Consider the following 19,604-nt stretch of genomic DNA (forward strand, 5'->3'; position numbering starts at 1 on the left):
GCATCAACAAACGAAAACCGAAAAGAATGAGAGAGAAAATACAAAATATAAAATTTTGCATCAATGTAAAAATGTTGCCAGTACAATATTTTAGTTTAAAATTTTTAATAGGCATTGTGTAGATGAATACATTTCACAATTAACTTATAGTTTCATATAAAACCCTTTGTAACTTTGATTTAATTCGTAACCCAACAAGAACACTTTGAAAAAAATTACAATGTTTTTGGAATAGATTTAATGCCAGTGCTACCAATTTAGTGAAATGCAACCAATCAAGTCAAGATGGTATCGCTATTTTTGCATTCGGATGCTAAACTTTTATTCGTTCCCGCTCATTTCCTATTGGAATGCAGCTACAAATTGTTCATATCGTCACCCATTAAATGACCTTAAGTAAATTAATTGGAAAATAAATAAAAGTATTGTTTTGAAATAGTGCATTTGGAATATTGAAGTAACACATTTGAGTAAACAAGAGGTCGATATTTTATAAACAGCTTAGAAGCCGGGCATAAAAAGTCATTTCCTGGTTGCAGCATTGTAAGTAGTTTTATCTAACCTAGATTTTTTTCTAACTTCTATAATCCATTTATCTCTTCTGGTTAGTTCATTTTTATTTTATATAAATTCGTATATAATGCAAGTATAAAAAAACTTCTTCGTTCAATAATATTGACATTAGTTTAAATTTATTATGTATTAATCAAGCAGAGCAGGATTTATCTTCTCATTCCCCTAACTGAGATTATGTGTTGAGCGCATGTCACAAAGCAGAGAGCAACATTATATGCCGAAGCAACAATTTATGTTCAATTCATGTTACAGTCGTCCTTTTGCCATTTAATAAGATTGTTCGGTGACCGGCGTAATAGTGAAAATGTTACTATAAAGGAATGCTAACAAATTTGCAAATAAAAAAAGTATAAAAAATCACTTCGCTTGATAGGCGGAACATAGAAAGTGCATTAAGAGAATTAATGGAATAGAGGCTAAACCAATCATTATTTATTCAAAGTTACAAATAATTAGATAATAATATATATATATGCAATTGTTTTGAAATCGTTGGTACTAACGCGAGTATGCCGGTTGATGTATACATATTTGTTTTTTGCTTAGTTATAGCATAGAACAATATATAAAAAGTGAAAAAACATATATAATTTCACGAAAAATTTGATTTAACATGAAACGCAAATACAATTTGTAGGTAGTATATTAGATTAAGGACTAAATGCTAATAAATGTTCATAACACGCGTGTATATTGTTGTCACGTATAAACTTATGTATATGCACATATGCTGCATGTAACTACGTAATTGTAGTCTATAATCTATGTGATTTTATAATATTTAAGATTTAATTAATTTTCAACATCACTGTCGCTTCAACAACAATCAGTATTACTGATACTTGGTTCAATTACGGAAACTCTTTAGACAATTTCACGGAAATGTGTACATCACAGTCTACAATACCTCAGACATGCATCATATTTGTATTGTCTGCCATCCGTACTGAAAAAATGCACTATCGATGTTTTCACATATCAGCTCTTCTATTGGAATTATTGATTGTGGCTGTATTGCTATTGCAACCGCAATCAGTTTCAGCAGGGTTATGTCGTGAAGCGCAGCTCTGCTGCAATGGGCGTGACTCCTCTTGTGTTGTTCAAAAGACACCAATTAATGCAATAATTGAAGACCTAAACGAAAAACCATGTTATTGTGACCACGCTTGTCTGAAACTAGGCGACTGTTGTACCGATTTTAAGGATCACTGTCGAGGTAAATTTAAGTTACAAAGAATAAATTAATCAAATAAAAGCAAATAAATGAAGTTAATATTAATTTTAAAGACTGGATGAATCGATTAAAATTTAATATATAAAATTGTATTATCAAAAATATATTCTTATTCTCCAAAGAGAACACACATTTATATAGAATATAAATACGTATGTATGTACATAAGGATAATAAGTTATTCTACGATTCCATGTATAGAATGTAGATTAAAATTTCGCTTAACACCATAATTGAATATACAAATTTACATCCAGTCTAACTGATAATGTTTTTTACAATTCTAACACAACTCACATGTCCAGTTTAACTGATAATGTTTGTTTTTATAATTCTAACACAATTCACATGAATTTTATATTACGAATTAGGTAGGGCAACCAACCGTTTCAAAAAAGATTCACTCAAGAGTGGGGATGGTTGTTGTCAAATTTTGATGTAATTTTTTATTTTGGTAGAGGATAAGAGAAATGTTATTTTCGTATGCGTTAGGGCATATATTTAATGCTTATGTACGTGGGTCGCAACTGGCTTGAAGTTTGTTTGGTCTGCACAGAAACACCTTCGCCAGTTTTCCGCGAAATATACATAAAATAACACAACAGCCACAAAGTTGAGCTTTATACACTGTATATGCATATATAATGGTATATGTATTATATAGTACCTTGTGGGTGAGATTGCTATACACTCCCAACATCAAAGTGGTGCAACGCCGAGAATTAAATTTGTATACTATCAGTCGAAGGTGTTCGAGCTCATTGATCAAGATTTTATCTTAAATCTTTACACTTTTCAGAAAAGCGAATAAAATACTTGGCTCGTCATATTACCGTAATTATGAGCGTTTATTTTATATATGTATGTAAATGTGCGTATGTATATGCGTACATAATGGCTGTGAATATGTTTTATATATACATATACATATACATACATATGTATACAGGTTTGATACAAAGATTAAATGTACTTTTGATAAAATTGAGGTAATCTGAATATTTAGCTGTCCTGAACCTTTGTAGAGTACATCTCCCTGGTAGTACTTAGTTATAATCCTTTACTGGTGTAAATTCAACTTAAATATTGTATAACTTAATCTTCTCTCTTCTAGTTGTTGACTGCCAAGTGAGTGAATGGACTGCATGGAGTGAGTGTGATAAGATTTGCGGTACAGGGGTCATGCTGCGTACCCGTAAAATAATAAGGGCACCGCAAAATGGTGGAAAGCATTGCCCATCTCTGACACAAAAGAGAAGCTGTCTAGGTATTCGATGTCACACCGAGAGAGCAAAACGAATCTTTCGAGGTAGGTAGAAGTTTATTTAAAAAAATATGATTTTTTCTGCTTTAAATACAAAAAAAAAATTCCATACACATTTTTGCATACACACAAATGATAAGTAAGCTCCTCATTGCCTCGTGTCTCAAATAAATTTTGCATTTGCAATTGCTATTAGCAAAGTAGTCGCGTTGAGGAGTAAAGCGCCACACTTTACAAATAGTGTTCAAAACGAACGCTTGGCAATAATTAAGTAAAAAAGCAACTATTTGCTCCCTTCTCCTTAACAGGGCGAAAACTAATTGCACACAAACAGTGCAGAAATTAAAGTGTACTTATCCATACAAATTATACTCTTGAATATATTCATATTATGTTAGTACTTAGTAAATTCAACTAGTTATAAACTACTTTACAACTACTATCAGGAGAACAACTAGTCCATTGGCGGTTTTTTTAATTAAATATTCTATTAATTTTTTTATGTATAAAGCGGTTCAGAAATATATAGTAATTTAGGGCCGGAGCTTTTCGAAATGGTTCGATCAGATTCCAAAAATTCAAGATGTAAACTGGTTTTATTCCTAACTAGTTGACTGTAGGGTGAGTAAGCAATTTTATATAACAGTTGACTATTTATGAGTGTACCTATGAATATGTATTCGTCTCTTTATACGCATGCATATAAATATATGTATATGCACTCATATATGTATGTATGCATTTAAAATTGCACGCGTGGGGGTGACGTTGTGACCGTATTATGAGTGACACAGTAATCACCTGTAAATTTTGTGATGCTGCGGGGAAGCATACAACTAAATTCTTGCAACTTAAACACATCGAGACTACAAATTGTCAGCGGTGAGCACACTTTGTAATGCGTAAAGGGACGCACACATCAAAATGTTTTACAAGTCTGAAAGTGCGCTTTGTAGTAAGAAAGTAATTTTCATGCCATCAAATTTGCATGAGGCTTTTCTTTTTTGCCCTTTAAATAATATACATTTGTGAGCTTGTAGATGTATAAGTTCCACTAACTTTAGCAATATAATTAAAGCAAATTAACAGATGCTTTTCCATATTAAAATTAGGAAGAAGTTGGAGTAAATGTTTTTGCGTAATATTACAGATATAGACGATAGTAAGTATTGTACGCGTGCTAAGTAATTGAAACAAATAATTGTATTTGATAATGTTGAAATAAGTTTAAACTACATATATATTGATTTTTGTTTCATCCACTATAGTTAAACTTTGGTTCCGTTATTTTTATACAATAATCAATACATTCCGCTTAGAACAACATTTCTACACAATATTTTTGTCGTTCTTCAACTTGTTATCTAAATGTTTAAATATTTTAAAAATATTAAAAGGCACTTTCTTTACACTTACATATATATGTATGTATGTATATTGTTACATATATAAACATCTATATCTATTTACATACATTTTAAATTTTTATTTTAATAATAAAGTAAAGTTCTAATTGTTATGTTTTTGGTATAATTTCAGATAGTGCAGTTTTACTTCCATCTTCGGTAGTCTATAGTTATAATACAAATACAAGTAAAGAATCTCTTCGGCAAACAAACAACCTCAAAAGGTATGTCTCAATTTTTTATGAAATATTTAACAATTATTAATAATAAATAGCTCAAAGTTTATGTATGTGGTATGATAGAAATATAATTTAATCGTTTATTTTAGTATAAATAATTCGGTAGTTCCTCTAAAATCTTCGATTAGGCGCGTCTTTTTTATATATTTCTCATTGAAAACTTGTCAGAAAAACTCACTAACTATGTGGAGTTAGCGAAAATAACACTACTAAAACGTGAATAAGAAAAATAAGTAATAATTGGGTCTGTACGCATTCAGTAAGCTTTGTATACCTCTTTACTAGCGCTTTCCGGAATTATGTACGTTTTATTACTGTGCTACCAAAAACAATGTTACGAATTAATTTGCTTATACCATACCTACCAATTGGTGGTCTGTTCTTACTCATTCCTTCGGATAAGCAGCACGTGAAACTCTAGGGGCAAAATGTAATCCTCAGGAGGGTTTTATTTAAAGCAAATATTTGTGTGCGAGGTGTTGATAGAGTCACTGAAAACAACCGAAACAGATGTATGGCAATTCAAACTTCAAATTTCTTTGTGTGGGTTTGTGTGTGTTTTTGGTTCTTTGCATCATTATGAACTCTTTCAAGAAAGAGGGACTTGTGAAAAGTATACAGCTGTTAGTCTGTCTTTTGCCAATTATTATGTAAATTAGTTTAATTTAAAATTTTGCTTTTCCTTTAAAATTAAGTTAAGTTTAATAGAGTACATCAAAAGAATAACAAATCAGATATTAACAAGTACTAAATATTTTTAAAAGTTATATGACATATATGTATTTGTACAAATTCGAATATATTGGTTATAACATATGTATAACTTTTCGTCAGTTCTATATTGAGAATAAAATGAACACTCATATTCATAAATCGTTTTGTTTTGGACGGGTTTTCATAATCTTGATATAGCTTCGTTAATTTGAGAGCTCATACCAATATTAATTGCTTCCATTTCCGCTTCGATTAATTGAGAATTGTCAGATATTGTTTCTGTGCCAACGCCTCGATAAAATGTTTCCAACTGAGTTGGCAAGCTTACATTGCTATTTATTGCTTTAATGGGAACTTTATGAGCTTTTTCCGTGATCATTGGAAATGTACTCAAACAACTTTCTTCCTGATTAGCGTATACAGCATTGTCAGAGCTGTCATTTGTAAATCCTAAATTAATTCGTCTTAACTCTGTTTTAATCCTTAACAATTCAACAAAACAATTTCCAAACGATGGACGGTCTTCCGGCTGTTTACTCCAACATTGTAACAACAAATTAAACCTGTGAATATTTTAATAATAAAACGAATATGTACACCTATATTTTTATATTAAGACTTACAGTCCAGCGGGACAAGTTTCAGGTTTCTCAAGTCTTCCTCCGTCCTTCACGTAATTTAGGACCTCATAGTTATTTCTTGCAGCATAAGGCTGCTGACCCAAAGTAAATATTTCCCAACAAAGAACGGCAAAAGCCCACACGTCAGAATGTGTTGTAAAAATACCATCGACTAGACTTTCCGGAGACATCCAACGAACTGGTAACAGACCTTCACCTTCTTTACGATAATAGTCGCTTTTATATATGTCACGAGCTAATCCAAAGTCACCAATTTTCACCATACGTTTACTTGGATCATTGGAAGATACCAAGCAGTTACGGCATGCGAGGTCGCGATGCACAAAATGCATATCTTCTAGATAACAACAACCTTTGCATACGTCAATACACATTGATATTAAGTCTAAGAGTTTCAGGGACGCTTTAGGCCTCTATAAAGATAGTTTGTGTAGATTGTAGTCTCAATTTAATGAAGATAAAATAGTATGTAGGTACCTTAGGGTTCGGTCTTGAATTGCGAATATAAGTCAGTAAGTCCCCTCCTTCCATATGCTCCATTATTATAGAAATAGACTCAGTGTCAAAGCAAACACCAATAAGTCGGACAATATTATCATGCTTGAAGTTGCTCATTAATTGAGCTTCTTGCAGAAGTTCAGCAAACTCACTAGCACCTTTTCGGAGGCTCTAGATAATGAAATATACACAATCTTACTTTCGTTTTATTTACTTATATCATTTTCAATACTTGCTTTAATAGCAACTTTTTCCTGTTGATCACTATTTTCATGTTTTATTAATCCTTCATAGACTTCTCCAAATGCACCGCTTCCCAAGAAATGCAATATTGTTATTTGACTCCAATTGATGTGAGGTAAAAGAGCAATATCGGCATCACTAAGAGGACCACCAGTGTACAATGTGGAATGGCTTGTGGTAGAAAATGCTCTATTACGAGATGCCATAAGTTGCTGGTGCTGTAGTGTAGATATATTGCTCCATATACTTGGACGGCTTTTTTCAAGTAGTTTTTTAGCTTTTTGCCGTCTGAGTTGTACTAAATATTTAAAAGTTAATGGAATTGTTAATTGATATAAACAACTGTTTGGTGTATAAAACTATTACACTCTGTAGCAACATGTTGCATGAGTGCAAAAATTATAATTGCAAACTTACATGTACGTAATAGAATTAAAATAATCACGAATGCAGAAACAATAGCTGCCGGAGTTATGATAGCTAATACCAATGAATCCCTTTTTTCTGGAGACACAAAAGGTTCTGAAATTCGTTCGCTATCCAAACTATATGGACCCCACCCATATAGGTCGTTTCTTGCGCGCACTCGGAACATCAAAAGCCTCTGTATATAAATTTCTCGTATAATGCAACTTAATTCAGTTGTACTACATGCAACTATCCATTTATCTTCAATTGGACTTGGTTCTTCCGCCCAAAGAACTTGACTGTAACCGCCTACGGAATTATTCATGTAGTCTAGGTTTATCGCTTGACTTCTTCTTATGCGTTTGGTTTTACGAGCTTGTAGCGCCTCCAATGAATATTCTGATATTAACTCCCCATTATTTGGAGCTGCGGCCCAAAATATTCTAAACACGTCACTTATGGTATGTTCGATCTGCGGTTGACCCGGTCGCCCAGGGGCTGCTCCCAGGGTTTCATAAATGAAGTATTCATTAGGTACCTCTGGCCATACATAAGGATCTACAAAAGATCCATAAAATATTTCAAGGAAAAACTGATATTTAGTTTTTGGATCTAAATTTGGTACAACTATTAAAGAAGAATCTTCTGTAATATCAATACTGAACTCATTATCTCCATTTACTTCTTGACATGCTAGAACCGACCTTGTAACGTTATCCGAAGTAACCCAACTTAGAGTCAAGTTGTGAGAAGTTTTTTTGACCAGCCAAAGACGAGAAGGAGTTTCAAATGTCTTCACTATGACCGAAAGTGTGCTGTTGAATTTGGATTTGATGGAAAAGGCTTTCAACCAAAATTTATACTCTCGAGAAGATTCTAAATTCGTAACTAAGTAGTTTAGACTGTTAATTCGTTTGTATGCCCCTTGACTAGAGATCGTCTCTTGCCAATGTAATTCATACCATACTTTTCCACAATTGGGTCGCTCCGGAGGATTCCACATAACATAAACTTGAGTTGGATTTAATGCATATGCTGTAAAATTGAGAGGCATAGAAGGTGTACCCACATCTGTGAGCACTGTCATAATATCAGAATACCATTCATCTAATTTGAACTTTCTTTGATAATATGATGATATAGACAATTGTAATGTATAATTGGTAAAGGGCTGAATATTTGTTACGTTTATAGTGTTATCTAATGATGTGTGGCTTCGCGACACTTTTTCATTATCTGTAATCCATAAAGTATATTTTATCCCCGGAACTTTTACTTTACATTCCTCAATTTCATCTAAGTTTGGAAAACTCAATGTCATATAGTTTTCACCCACAGAGATTACTTTGGGGCTTAATAATTGCTTATTTTTTAATAAGATATTATGATCCGGTAAAAGGCAGTTGCGCTCAGGAAAATGTTGATAGTTATATGCCTTCATATTTTTTATGTCTTCAATGTTTACTTTATATTCAACTTTTTGTTTTTGGTCGCTATAAGAATATACTTTTTCATTTTCCAATATATATATATATATGCCATCACGGTCTATTTTAATTATTTCCTCTGGGTTGGCCAGTACCGTTTGGATTTGTGAACTACATATACGCTTTGAAATGTCATAAATACAAATATTTCCATCCTTATCTACAAGGCTAACAGACACTGGTGATGACACAAACATTTTGTCAAAATATGTGGTTTCGAAATATATAAAGGTGGAATTACTCAAAATTCGACCAGCAAGAGTAGAAGTATTAGCTTCCTTGTCACGTTCAAGCCAAAGAAGTATATTCAAAAATGGCATTATCGTGAGGTCTCGCACATTCTTCCCTCTGTCAAGGGTAAGTAACTTATGTGGTGCCATTACTTTTCCTTCGAATTGACATAAATCAAGCTCATATATGGAGACACTGGATTTATCTTCTGTATCCAATTCGGCCCAGTATACAATCCGTTGAATCCAGTCAACTGTCAAAGACAGAACTTCAGCTCGCATTCTGGCCAATTTGATTGGCTTTAAATCAGATGTTGCCGAAATAAGCTCTACATTTTCGTTTACCCACAAGATACGCCTTTCGCTTGACATAACTGCTAAATGCTCCACTTGGCTGCTGATTTGTATTAATACTTTGCTGATATTTAAATCCAGATCATATTCTGCAATATATTCACTTGTGGCATATATAAATGTGGGTTTGGTTTGAACTTCTGGATTAATGTGAAGTTGAATTGTACTGTTCTGCCCTTGTTTTTCAATTCCCGTTATAAAAGATTGTACTTGAAAAACATAACACTCCCCAATGCTCAGACCATCAATTGATATTTCATAAAATCGTTCATTACTCGAATTACATATTCGCTCAGCGTGCAGTTCCTGTCCAAGCCAACAATAAATTTTATATGCCATTTTGGAAGAGGTATTTTCATTTTCCGGAGATTCCCAACGAACTGTTGCGGTAATATTGTTTATAGCGTCAAATGGATCATTGAAAGGCTCAATAAAAATTCGCATTTGCTTTGGAGGGGAGATACTAGTACTGGGGATAAAAAGCGGTAGCGTCGTGGTTGAACCAAAGCTCCAATATGTGAACGGCGTTATAGAAATATTAAAATGTGACTCCAGTGTGTGAGTTTTATACATTACTACGAATGATTCGTTAGTCTTATAAATTACATTTGTTGGATATTTGGAATTATTGAATTGTAAAAGAATGTTGTAGAATATTGTGTAATTTTCCGAAGTATTAACCGGATGCCATCCGATAATCCATTCATTTGTGTAGGCTTGATTAATACGAATACTTTTGATATCAACAGCTTCAGGAACAACAGACAAATCAATGGATGGTATATAGCTTGTCTTCAAATGAATGCAGTTTATTTTGCTTAACTGAGGAAGTTCAATTTGCATTTCATTAGTTGAATTGCCTGCTCTTGCAAAAATAATTGCATTTGAATTCGATTTCAACCAAGTAACACTGTCAATTTCATGTAAAAACTTTATGGAACCCGCTTGAATGTCATTTTCTATGAAACTGTATTGTAAATCATCGACAAATGTATCAATGCTAACTCGGAATAACTGAACGTCTCCATCACCTTTTCGAACAACCCAAAACAATCGTTTAGCTATAATATCCAAGGCAAATCCACTTATTACGTCTTCATTTGTATTCGTGTGGTAATATTCATATTCATCCGTGTCAAGCGTATCACCTAAAAGTCGTCTCCCTAATATCGTTCTTGTTGAGTAGTAAATGTGACCGCTATGTGAATCTATTGCAATATACTGAGCGCGGAATATGGGTAGCATCTCTTCTTGACTGCCATCTAAGTTTGCTCTCTTCACACAATTTGCCAGAGAATCTACCCAATACATCTTCCCACCTCGCCAATCGTATGACAAGGTAATCGCATTTGTGGCTGTAAATGAGCAATTTATCTCAGGATTTATGATGTTTGCACATTGCAAGCGATTGTCCTGAGTTATGTAGTATATTGTTGCATTCAACTGCACAAAATCTCTTACGTTTTCCATTTGACCGACCTGCTCTACATGCTCACCGGTTTCATTAATTTCGTATATACCGTTTAGGCTTGCCGCTAAAAATACATACTCCCCAAAGGGCCAAGTACGTGTCAACAGTGCTCTAGACCACAAGCCCATTGTACCACCAAGAACTACACGTACACGAAACTTATACACATTGTTCGGTTGTAATTTTTCCACATTGAAATAGTTTGTCTTTATATTGCGTATATTAAAAGCGCTATTACTTGCCAAGTCCATTATTTCAAGCTCATAATTCCACTTGCGCCAAGCATATTCTGTCTGGTATTCATTTAGCTTCGGTTCATTCCAAACAATTTTCGCCATCTTAGAAGTGACAAAAGCTCTCACATTTTCTGGGCTATTCTCTAGCGTTGGTTGTGCTTGTATAAAATTAGCTTGTCGTGTCAATGGTGTAATACTCCAACACCATTCCAATTCTTTCACCATCGAAATGTCATATTCATTTGAATTGTAGTTCTTCCTGAATAAATGTGTACCATTCGTGCCAAGAAGATGAATCCCGTTGAACCAAAAACTTTGAATTTGTGGCATGCTACTAGATAGTTTTAAATGAAGATTTTGTGTATATTCCCCATCAAAAGTACTTTCATATAATTCGTGATCACTTGTGTTATAAAATATTATTAAACTCCTTTGATAATTGTTTGAAAAAATACCAACATTACTCTTAATTACGATTTCTGAGTAATTAGTAGCAAGATTTGTTCGAATAAGGCTGCCACTATTGATCCAAAATAACCAACCATTTATAGGATCTACTTCCATGTGATCGATTGACTTGTTAGCATTTTTTATTATAAAACTATGAAAGTTTCCATCTAAATCCGTAGAAATAATTGCCCACTCGGCAATAGCTGTCTAAAATGGTGGAAGAGTATTCAGCTTATAACTATAAGGAAAGGATTTGCAATAAACTTACTTGGACCGCTATGAAAAGCAACTTATTTAACCAATCCAGGCTAATTTTCTTCGGTTTAAATTCAGTCAATTTGTCTAAAGTAAGAATCGCACTTTTTGGGCTTTCATCATTCCAAGGGACTCTGTAAATAGCATTGATTTCGAATATGCAGCAAACAATAAACGTCTTATTGAAAAAACTATATAACGTACCTCATAATATTTCCCAAATAATCAATTATATAAACAATGTACTTTCCAAAAGATGAGTAAAGCGCATAATCTATTATAAGATGTTCACTTTCGAAAACAAGTTCAGAGTCTGTTAAAGATTCTAGACTTTTAATTCTAATGCTATATTCCCCAGCTAAAAGCACTAGGTCAATGTTCTCTGAATTTCCATACAAAAGCGCAACTTTTGTTTGAATAAATGTTTCAACAAAACTACCTTCCCCCTCCGAATTTAACGTCGATAGTTTTACAGAGTATTTCGTAGCTGGTAGCAAATAAGAAAAAACAAAACTTCTTCTGTCGTGTGGTAATATCTATTTGCAATGAAAGTAGTAGTTTTATAATCAAACATTCGTAAGTTTTGTTTTTAAATACCTGTTTTTGTGATGAATTTGCGTTTTCCAAAGTCAACACATAACCTTTTAATGGTCCACAAGTAAAAATACCTGGTTCCCAAATGATACTGATGTGATTATGATCTAAAGCAATTGCTTGTTTCAACAGTGGCTTCGAAAGGGGGACGCCTTTTGCTTTGGTTCTGAATGGCTTTGTTGGTGGTGAATGTAAAATTTGATTCGTATTCATTCCAAATTTCAATTTGTAACGAAACTGAAGAGAGAGGCGTTTCAATACAGTTCGTAAAGCTTTTAAGTTTATGCCTACCTTATATACAGCAAAAGGAATCAAATCATTTAATATTTCGCACACGAAATGCCGGTTGCAGTTAACATTTGTAAGATTTTTCCAAGCTCGTGGTTCGGATATGTTTTCTTTAATGTATTGATATTGTATGTATATGCTAAACCGGTGACTTGCAAAAAAGGAATCAGGAAACAATATATCCCAAACCAATTTAAAATCATCCGTGTTATTTGACATTTTTATATGAGGTACTTCTAGTTTTATTTTCGGTTCTATCGTTTTTTTTTCGCAGTCCCAGTATCGTCTTTGACCCACCTCGCATGCAAACGAGCATGGTAAATCAAGGCTATGTAGTTGCGTTGAAACCTAATATATTGTAAAAAGGTAAGTGTGGGAATTAATATGTGAAGCCTGATAAATAGTGCATGTGATATGGAAGACCATATGTACATAATATATACACTTACACATATTTCCTGGCAGCTCTCAGAGTTGTTTAACGCTTCCATCCATTGTTCACATCCTTTTGTGCACTGTAAGAATTAGTCTTTATATTTTAAATGTATGTACATATGTACCTATGTTAAAAGTGCATACTATGTATCAAATGGTACATTAGTTTTTTTCGCTGTATATACATATGTGTGCAAGCATTCGCTTATAAGTCAGATTGCAAACTATATAAGCTTAAGAAATTAAAAAGGAAGCTGGGGATGTTGATTTGTGGCATGAGTATAGTTATAAAGTAATAATTGATTGGGAAGGTGAGATTTTTGGTGCACTCACCAAAATACATACATATATTACTTGCACAAGATAGTCTAATCACTACGAATTGTTGGTTCATTCAAACAGTGTGCTTAAATTTATATGTTCCCTTACGTAAACTTCTTGTTGGTTTTCTTGAATACTTTAATGTCTCTTAGTTCCTAATTAACATTTTTACTTACTCGTCTCTCGAAGCAAACTGGGCTTCCGCCTTTTTCACCACAATCCAATCCGTACTCATTGAAATAATTAGCCGCCTTAAAAATACATTGCAACAATTAGTTTCGTTGGTATAAAAAAATCATTTAGTACATACTGTTATAATTCTTATTTACGAAACTACAATAGTAGTGACAATATTCAAGATAAATACGTTATTCTATGTATAAATACGTATCTATTGTAAATTACTTTGGTGTATGTACTTTAAGCTTGAAGTATTTTATTTTTGTGCAGAATCGGTAAACGAGTAATACTAAAACAATCGTTTTAAAGTATTTTTGTTTTGTAATAAGACTAACATATTTATGTAGTAGTCACGTGTTGTTGGGTTATTAAAATGTAATATAAATCTTTAGAGGCATGTGACGTGCATATGATAGTAATAATAGAACTAGGGGAAAAAGTCCACAAAAGAAATTTTGAAATTCTATCTCAACAAAATAAGAGAAGTGACTAAATTATGCCCAAGCATGATAATTTGGTCACGTGTTACTATTTTCTACTTTGGTTGAGTTAGATCTTATAGACAACACTAGACATTCGAATCTACCTAATTTTGCAAATAGTCCCCACCGTTAATCACAAATGCTGCTGCGATTCATCTTGCTGAGCTTACTTAAATGCAATTGTATGAAGATCTCTAATCAATTGGCCATTGTTGTAAAAGGAATGTGCATTCGACTACATGTGTACAACTACATACATATGTACATATATGTACATATATTCGGTGATATAGTAGCCATTAAATTTTAACATTTGTTTATATAATTCATATTATCTAACGACTGTGCAATGAAGATGTGTTCCACATTTCTAACACAAGCAAGCTGTTCTCGTAGAAATTGTGCAAAGTGTGGTAAGCGGCGCTACCACTAATGGCACTGTGTTTTCAATACATACATACATACATACAACGTGAATGTGTCCCATATGTACATATACGCACGTATAAGCTTATGCTTCTGTGCAAATTGTCTGTTTTAATTGACAAAAAGTACATGAGCTGCACATACTTATGTATGTATATACATATATATAAATCTTCACTGCTTAAAGACAATTTCAAACACGTGAGCAAGCAGCGTACGACACGGCACATGAGATTGGTGGATCTTAGTTTAGATGCTACTAATAAGCTGTTAATTAAAGTAAATATTTAGTATCTATGTATATGCCTATGTAAAAAGTGTCAGCTAATTGTAGTTATGTCATCAAAATGAAAAAAATAAATACAGTGAAATACTTTATTACTGACAGTTCTCATATACGGACAGCTCCCATAACTGGACAAATTTCATTAAAACATAGTTTTCATTATTATTTTCATGCAAAACCAATTTCAATAATTGGACATATGTAAGTAAGTTTCAATGACTGGACACAGACACTTTTTTGGTAATATGTATTTCGCTTAAATTATCTTTGATAAACGGGAAAGGTATCATAAAAAGAAAACTGTGAAAAATTTATAGTTCCCAATTTTTATCAATTTTTATCACAAAAAACATCTGGCTATGAGAAAATTCAATGCATATAGTATGTTCTTAAATATTGAACTACTCTCTATATATAAATCTGTGCTAGGACTAGCAGGAATTCATCAAAGTTAATACCTATTTGCTCAATCATGTATTAAAGTAATTCTCCAGCAAGGTGCACATTTGTTATTGTAAAGGGGTATGCATGTTCAGGTTAAATATAATTACAGAAATCTTCAATTGCAAATCTACGTTTGTTTAAATACAGAAAGTATATAGTATTCATAATTAATTAAAAACTAGTTTCAAATCAAAATAGATGCAATAATGATGCACAGAGTAATAGATTTTCTTAAACAATTTTTTTACCGTAAACTTACTTCCAGTTTGCACTGTTCCAAACACTCGTTTGTTACATTTATAATCGTTGCATTTTTTACATTTGTTAAATCTAAGATCTCTCCTCTCTGACTGGTGGCGTATTCAGATTCAAGGTCAATTTTCTGTTCATTATTTGCATCGGACAGATGTGTAGTATCATTCGTTACTTGCTCCTCACTGTTTGTGCTGACAGTAACTGCTTTGCTTGTCACTGGATATTCATTTGATTTGCACATATCACAATTAACCAACAATAGGAGTATTATCAGCCAATGAAATGAATTCATTATTGATGCCAATGAAATTCCGTCACATATTTTGTTTGCACATTTGCAGGATATGTGACAAATAGTATGTAGTCGAGTCCACACATCAACATGAATAATCATCCTTAATTGTTCTTGTATGCATACATATATGCATGCGGTGAAGATCCCCACTCACGCAAGTTTGGTTATGCAGAGTATTTGAATTTTAATACAAGAAATGATCGCAGTGTTTACTATGTAAATGGTTTAGCAAATTCATTATAGTTTTGACCTTCTTCACAAACACATTCTAAAGAACATTTCAAAAGCTTGACTTTTTTAGCAGAAATCTTGAAATTTTCGGTATATACCAGCGCGTTAATTGCTTTCTTCAAGTCAACGTGAGACGCCGCGTGTATTTTAGATTTAATTAATTTTTTGTATCGTCAATTATTTTTATTAATTCGTACACGATATGTGAATTGATACATATTTATTTAGATTTTTCTTTGTGGGTATGCACATATGCGGTTAACTAAACTTATTTCTCCATTTGAGAATTTTTTTTTGTGAATATAATTACATCGATTTTATACCACAGTTTGAGTTTATAGAAAGTAAATATGTTTTAATTAAACCATTATTGTTATTATATTATTGATTTTTGTGCTCTGTCAATTACCACACTTTTTTCACTTTCATCAAAAATTGGTTAAGCTATAAACTAAAATTATTCAGTATTAATTGTTCGCTTCTCTCGCATTTTTAATAATTAAATTTTCATAAATCGCTTTTATATTCACTTTCGCTCATTTATAGTATATATGTATGCAAATATGTAGATACAAGCTAATATGTAAGTGACGTATACTTGTATATCGTTTTTGTTCAATATTTATAAGTTAAATAAAGTACACGCGTTCTCATAGGTTTACTTTAGTATTCACTCCCGCTATCTTTGTTCCGGTGTTCTTTCCCGAACCACGCTCAAATCACAACTGATCGCTCAAAACGAGCTCAGCTCTTATTTGTAGCTCGAATGTCAGTATATTTATTCTTGCAATGTGGGCTCTTAGATTCAATTCCATATAAATATCTTTTAGAATTCAGAGAGCTTTTCGATATACTTATATGCAAAAATATGTTTATAAGTAAATTTGATATATTTTCGTTGTATGTATAATGTACATATACATACATATGTCTGCTTATTTAGACCTTTGACAATTAATTTGAAGTGTGGAAATTACTTCTGTTTCTGCAAAATTAGATTAAATTCTTATATAAAAAAGCTGTGGAAAAACAGGAAGGGAGAGGACTATTTCTCTTAGTTTGTTAATAAAGAAGAGACAGTTTGTAAATTATATATTAATTATTTTTTACCATATAGTACAGTTGACAATTTTTATGTACCTGCAGGAAAAGATGAACGATTTTAATGATTTCCGTTTCCGTTAAGAAGTAAATGAAGGTGCTATATTTTGATTTCTTTACCTTTTGTGTTTAAAGTGCGTTCATGTGAAAAATAAATGTTTTATTTGAGCAAATGTTCTATTGAAGCTTTGAAAAAGTAATTGGCTGGAAAATCGAAATTTAATTGGCACAATTTAATCCTGGACGAACATGTATGTATGTAAGGTTTTTTTTCCTTTATATTTTATGTTTAAAGAAGTATTTAAGTGTAAAAAAAGTGTTTTGTTTGCGTGCAGATTTTTAAAAAAATAGTAAATTCAAAGTTCTTATTTATTTAATTTAATTTTTACCGAACCCGAATCAAAGGAATGAAATAATGTAATATTTTGATATAATTTTGGATAAATAGTGGAATTGAACGCTATTTTCATAATAATAATTAATAAATAATCATATATATTTTTGATTTTTCAGTTATTGCATAGAATTCGAAGTAATTAATGCAGCAAAGGAGTGTCACAAAATTGCACCCTACAATTTTCTGTTAGAAGGTGATTTTTTCATATTTTCTCTAATTTCTAGCTATATTTATATGAAGAACATGTAAATAAATATAAATAAAAACATATACATTTAAAGGCGATCGAATATCAGTGCGATGTATTATAAGGAAAATGTTCAACAAATTGACTGTATGGAATGACGAAATTAATATAGCCGCGCAAAACTCTACATTGCGAGACACTAACAGAGCAGCAAATTTGATGATTAGAAACTCCGCAATTCATAACAATAGTATTAAATACATGGAAAATACGCATTGTCGTGGTGAAGGTGCGACGGGTAGAACTTCATGGTGGCGAGCATCCGCAGTTCCGTTATGTCAAGGGAAATGGCTGCGACTCACTCTAGAGGCGGCTAAATGTTCACGTACACATTTTGAATTTGCTTAAAACTATAAGCATATGAAATATGTAATTTTAAAATGTTTATATTAATTACACGAATCAAAATATTTATTAGATTATCAGAAACATTCAACACAGGTAATATTATTGCAATTCTATACAGATATATGTTTAAACATATATATCGAAATAAATGAAAGTTCAGTCTTTCAATAGGAATTGACATCAATTATATAAAATTTGTAAGTTGGAAAGTCGACCCGACTTCCATCATATACTTTTATAAACAGTGAAAGAAAGCAATACTTATAAATAGTAAAATAAATATGGAATAATAAAATAATTCATATATATTTTCATTAATAATTTCACGTATATCTCTATAGACTCAGTTTGTCCTATACAATTGGTGTTTAACTGCTATCTTCTTTATGTTTGTGATATTTTTCGAGTATTGAAATATTGAGCCTGCCTAACGAAATTAAAAACTTTTTATGGAAATAATGAATACACATTTACACAATTCTTTTAATGTTGTACATGCGTATGTTGGTAATATTTCTATAAGATTAGCAACTGAAACATAATTTATAAGTAGGTTTTAAATCCCGTTTCGATGTGACTGTCTTGTGATATAATTTCTTAATTCAAAAACGTAGTTATAAGAAATTTCTTTGAATATAGTTAAAGCCGATTTTGTCAAACATTTTTTATATTAAGTTAATCCGAAATTTACTACACTTTATTATATTAACCATAAGATAAGAGTACGTCGAAATCGTGTATTCATTTTTGTTTCAGCCTGAGAACGAAAGTCTGATCATTTGTATTCGGAGCAACTTCGCGCAGTTTGCTCAGTCGGTCCTCATAAGATTGAAAATGAATGAAATAAATGATCTCAGTCAAGAAATGAATAATTTTAAAAGTTATACATCCTTCTAACACTGTACAACAGCTAATCTCTGGGGGGTGAGAAATTCCAAGTCAGGGTGATGGTACTAGGTCAGTACAGTAAAAMCCTCAAAGGGTTTGGCGTTCGTATGTGTCAGTTTTTGTTTATGACCTTTTAAATTTTTTCCTTATCTTGATGTTTTTTCGCTTAGTTGTAGCATTTTGGCAAAAACGAAGTTTTTTTTTTTTTTTTGAACAGAAAAACATCAAGATAAGGAAAAAATTTAAAAGGTCATAAAAAAAACTGACACAGAAGAACGCCAAACCCTTTGAGGGTTTGAGTATACTGACCTAGTAGCATCACCCTGACTTGGAATTTCTCACCCCCCAGACAATAATCCCAAAAATGTTCCACAGTGTAATCTTTCAAAAGAAGACACATACGTCATTTCGACATACCGTTATATTTCCAGTGGTATACTTAAAATAACGTTATCTTTGTAGAGTTAAGTACCAATATATGTATGTAGATAATATATTCTTATGTCTGCAATATATACATACTATATAGCGGAAAGTTGGTGCAATAAGTGCACTATGACTTGACTTTTTCAAATATTCTAATTTATCGAATTCTTGATTGTTTGATATAAACGATTACGTATTAAGTAGAATATGAAGTTATGTGCTATAATATAATAGAGCGCATTAAGAATATAGAA

At 32.2% G+C, this 19,604-nt stretch overlaps 2 protein-coding genes across 5 annotated transcripts; one reads left to right on the forward strand and one right to left on the reverse strand.

The window, feature by feature from the left end:
* The first annotated feature begins 33 nt into the window (after nt 1-33).
* On the forward strand, nt 34-18,935 carry LOC108975672 (somatomedin-B and thrombospondin type-1 domain-containing protein). 2 transcript variants are annotated; one of them, XM_018944353.1, is made up of 6 exons: nt 34-65; nt 1,407-1,792; nt 2,925-3,119; nt 4,614-4,704; nt 17,558-17,634; nt 17,723-18,935. In XM_018944353.1, exons 2-6 carry the CDS (start codon nt 1,459-1,461, stop codon nt 18,034-18,036), a joined length of 1,011 nt encoding a protein of 336 aa, XP_018799898.1. In that variant the 5' UTR covers nt 34-65; nt 1,407-1,458; the 3' UTR covers nt 18,037-18,935. The 2 variants fall into 2 exon arrangements, with proteins under 2 accessions (XP_018799898.1, XP_018799897.1); XM_018944352.1 differs by lacking the exon at nt 34-65 and adding an exon at nt 846-923 and having other exon boundaries at nt 1,363-1,792.
* On the reverse strand, nt 4,748-16,642 carry LOC108975669 (protein sevenless). Of its 3 annotated transcripts, XM_018944340.1 has the most exons (13): nt 15,422-16,642; nt 13,521-13,595; nt 13,038-13,103; nt 12,592-12,936; nt 12,304-12,537; nt 11,911-12,242; nt 11,720-11,840; nt 7,233-11,658; nt 6,809-7,113; nt 6,552-6,743; nt 6,057-6,487; nt 5,656-5,996; nt 4,748-5,210 (listed from the first exon to the last, which is right to left on the reverse strand). In XM_018944340.1, the coding sequence occupies exons 1-13, from the start codon at nt 15,809-15,811 to the stop codon at nt 5,137-5,139; spliced, it is 7,332 nt and encodes a 2,443-aa protein (XP_018799885.1). In that variant the 5' UTR covers nt 15,812-16,642; the 3' UTR covers nt 4,748-5,136. The 3 variants fall into 3 exon arrangements, with proteins under 3 accessions (XP_018799885.1, XP_018799886.1, XP_018799887.1); XM_018944341.1 differs by lacking the exon at nt 4,748-5,210 and having other exon boundaries at nt 5,472-5,996; XM_018944342.1 differs by lacking the exons at nt 4,748-5,210; nt 5,656-5,996; nt 6,057-6,487 and having other exon boundaries at nt 6,644-6,743; nt 6,805-7,113.
* Nucleotides 18,936-19,604: the final 669 nt, after the last annotated feature.

This window comes from Bactrocera latifrons, unplaced genomic scaffold (genome assembly GCF_001853355.1).
Source record: "Bactrocera latifrons isolate USDA-ARS-PBARC rearing strain unplaced genomic scaffold, ASM185335v1 scaffold_68, whole genome shotgun sequence".
Taxonomy (NCBI): Eukaryota; Metazoa; Arthropoda; class Insecta; order Diptera; family Tephritidae; genus Bactrocera; species Bactrocera latifrons.

Bases quoted from the DNA above. Each gene is read 5' to 3' on its own strand.
- LOC108975672 (XM_018944353.1), top strand. From the start codon at position 1,459: ATGTGTACATCACAGTCTACAATACCTCAGACATGCATCATATTTGTA. The intron at 1,793-2,924 runs GTAAATTTAAGT...TCTCTCTTCTAG, and splicing joins TTTTAAGGATCACTGTCGAG to TTGTTGACTGCCAAGTGAGT. The intron at 3,120-4,613 runs GTAGGTAGAAGT...GTATAATTTCAG, and splicing joins AGCAAAACGAATCTTTCGAG to ATAGTGCAGTTTTACTTCCA.
- LOC108975669 (XM_018944340.1), bottom strand. From the start codon at position 15,811: ATGATTATTCATGTTGATGTGTGGACTCGACTACATACTATTTGTCAC. The intron at 12,538-12,591 runs GTAGGCATAAAC...CTCTCTCTTCAG, and splicing joins TTCCTTTTGCTGTATATAAG to TTTCGTTACAAATTGAAATT. The intron at 12,243-12,303 runs GTATTTAAAAAC...CATTGCAAATAG, and splicing joins CAAATTCATCACAAAAACAG to ATATTACCACACGACAGAAG.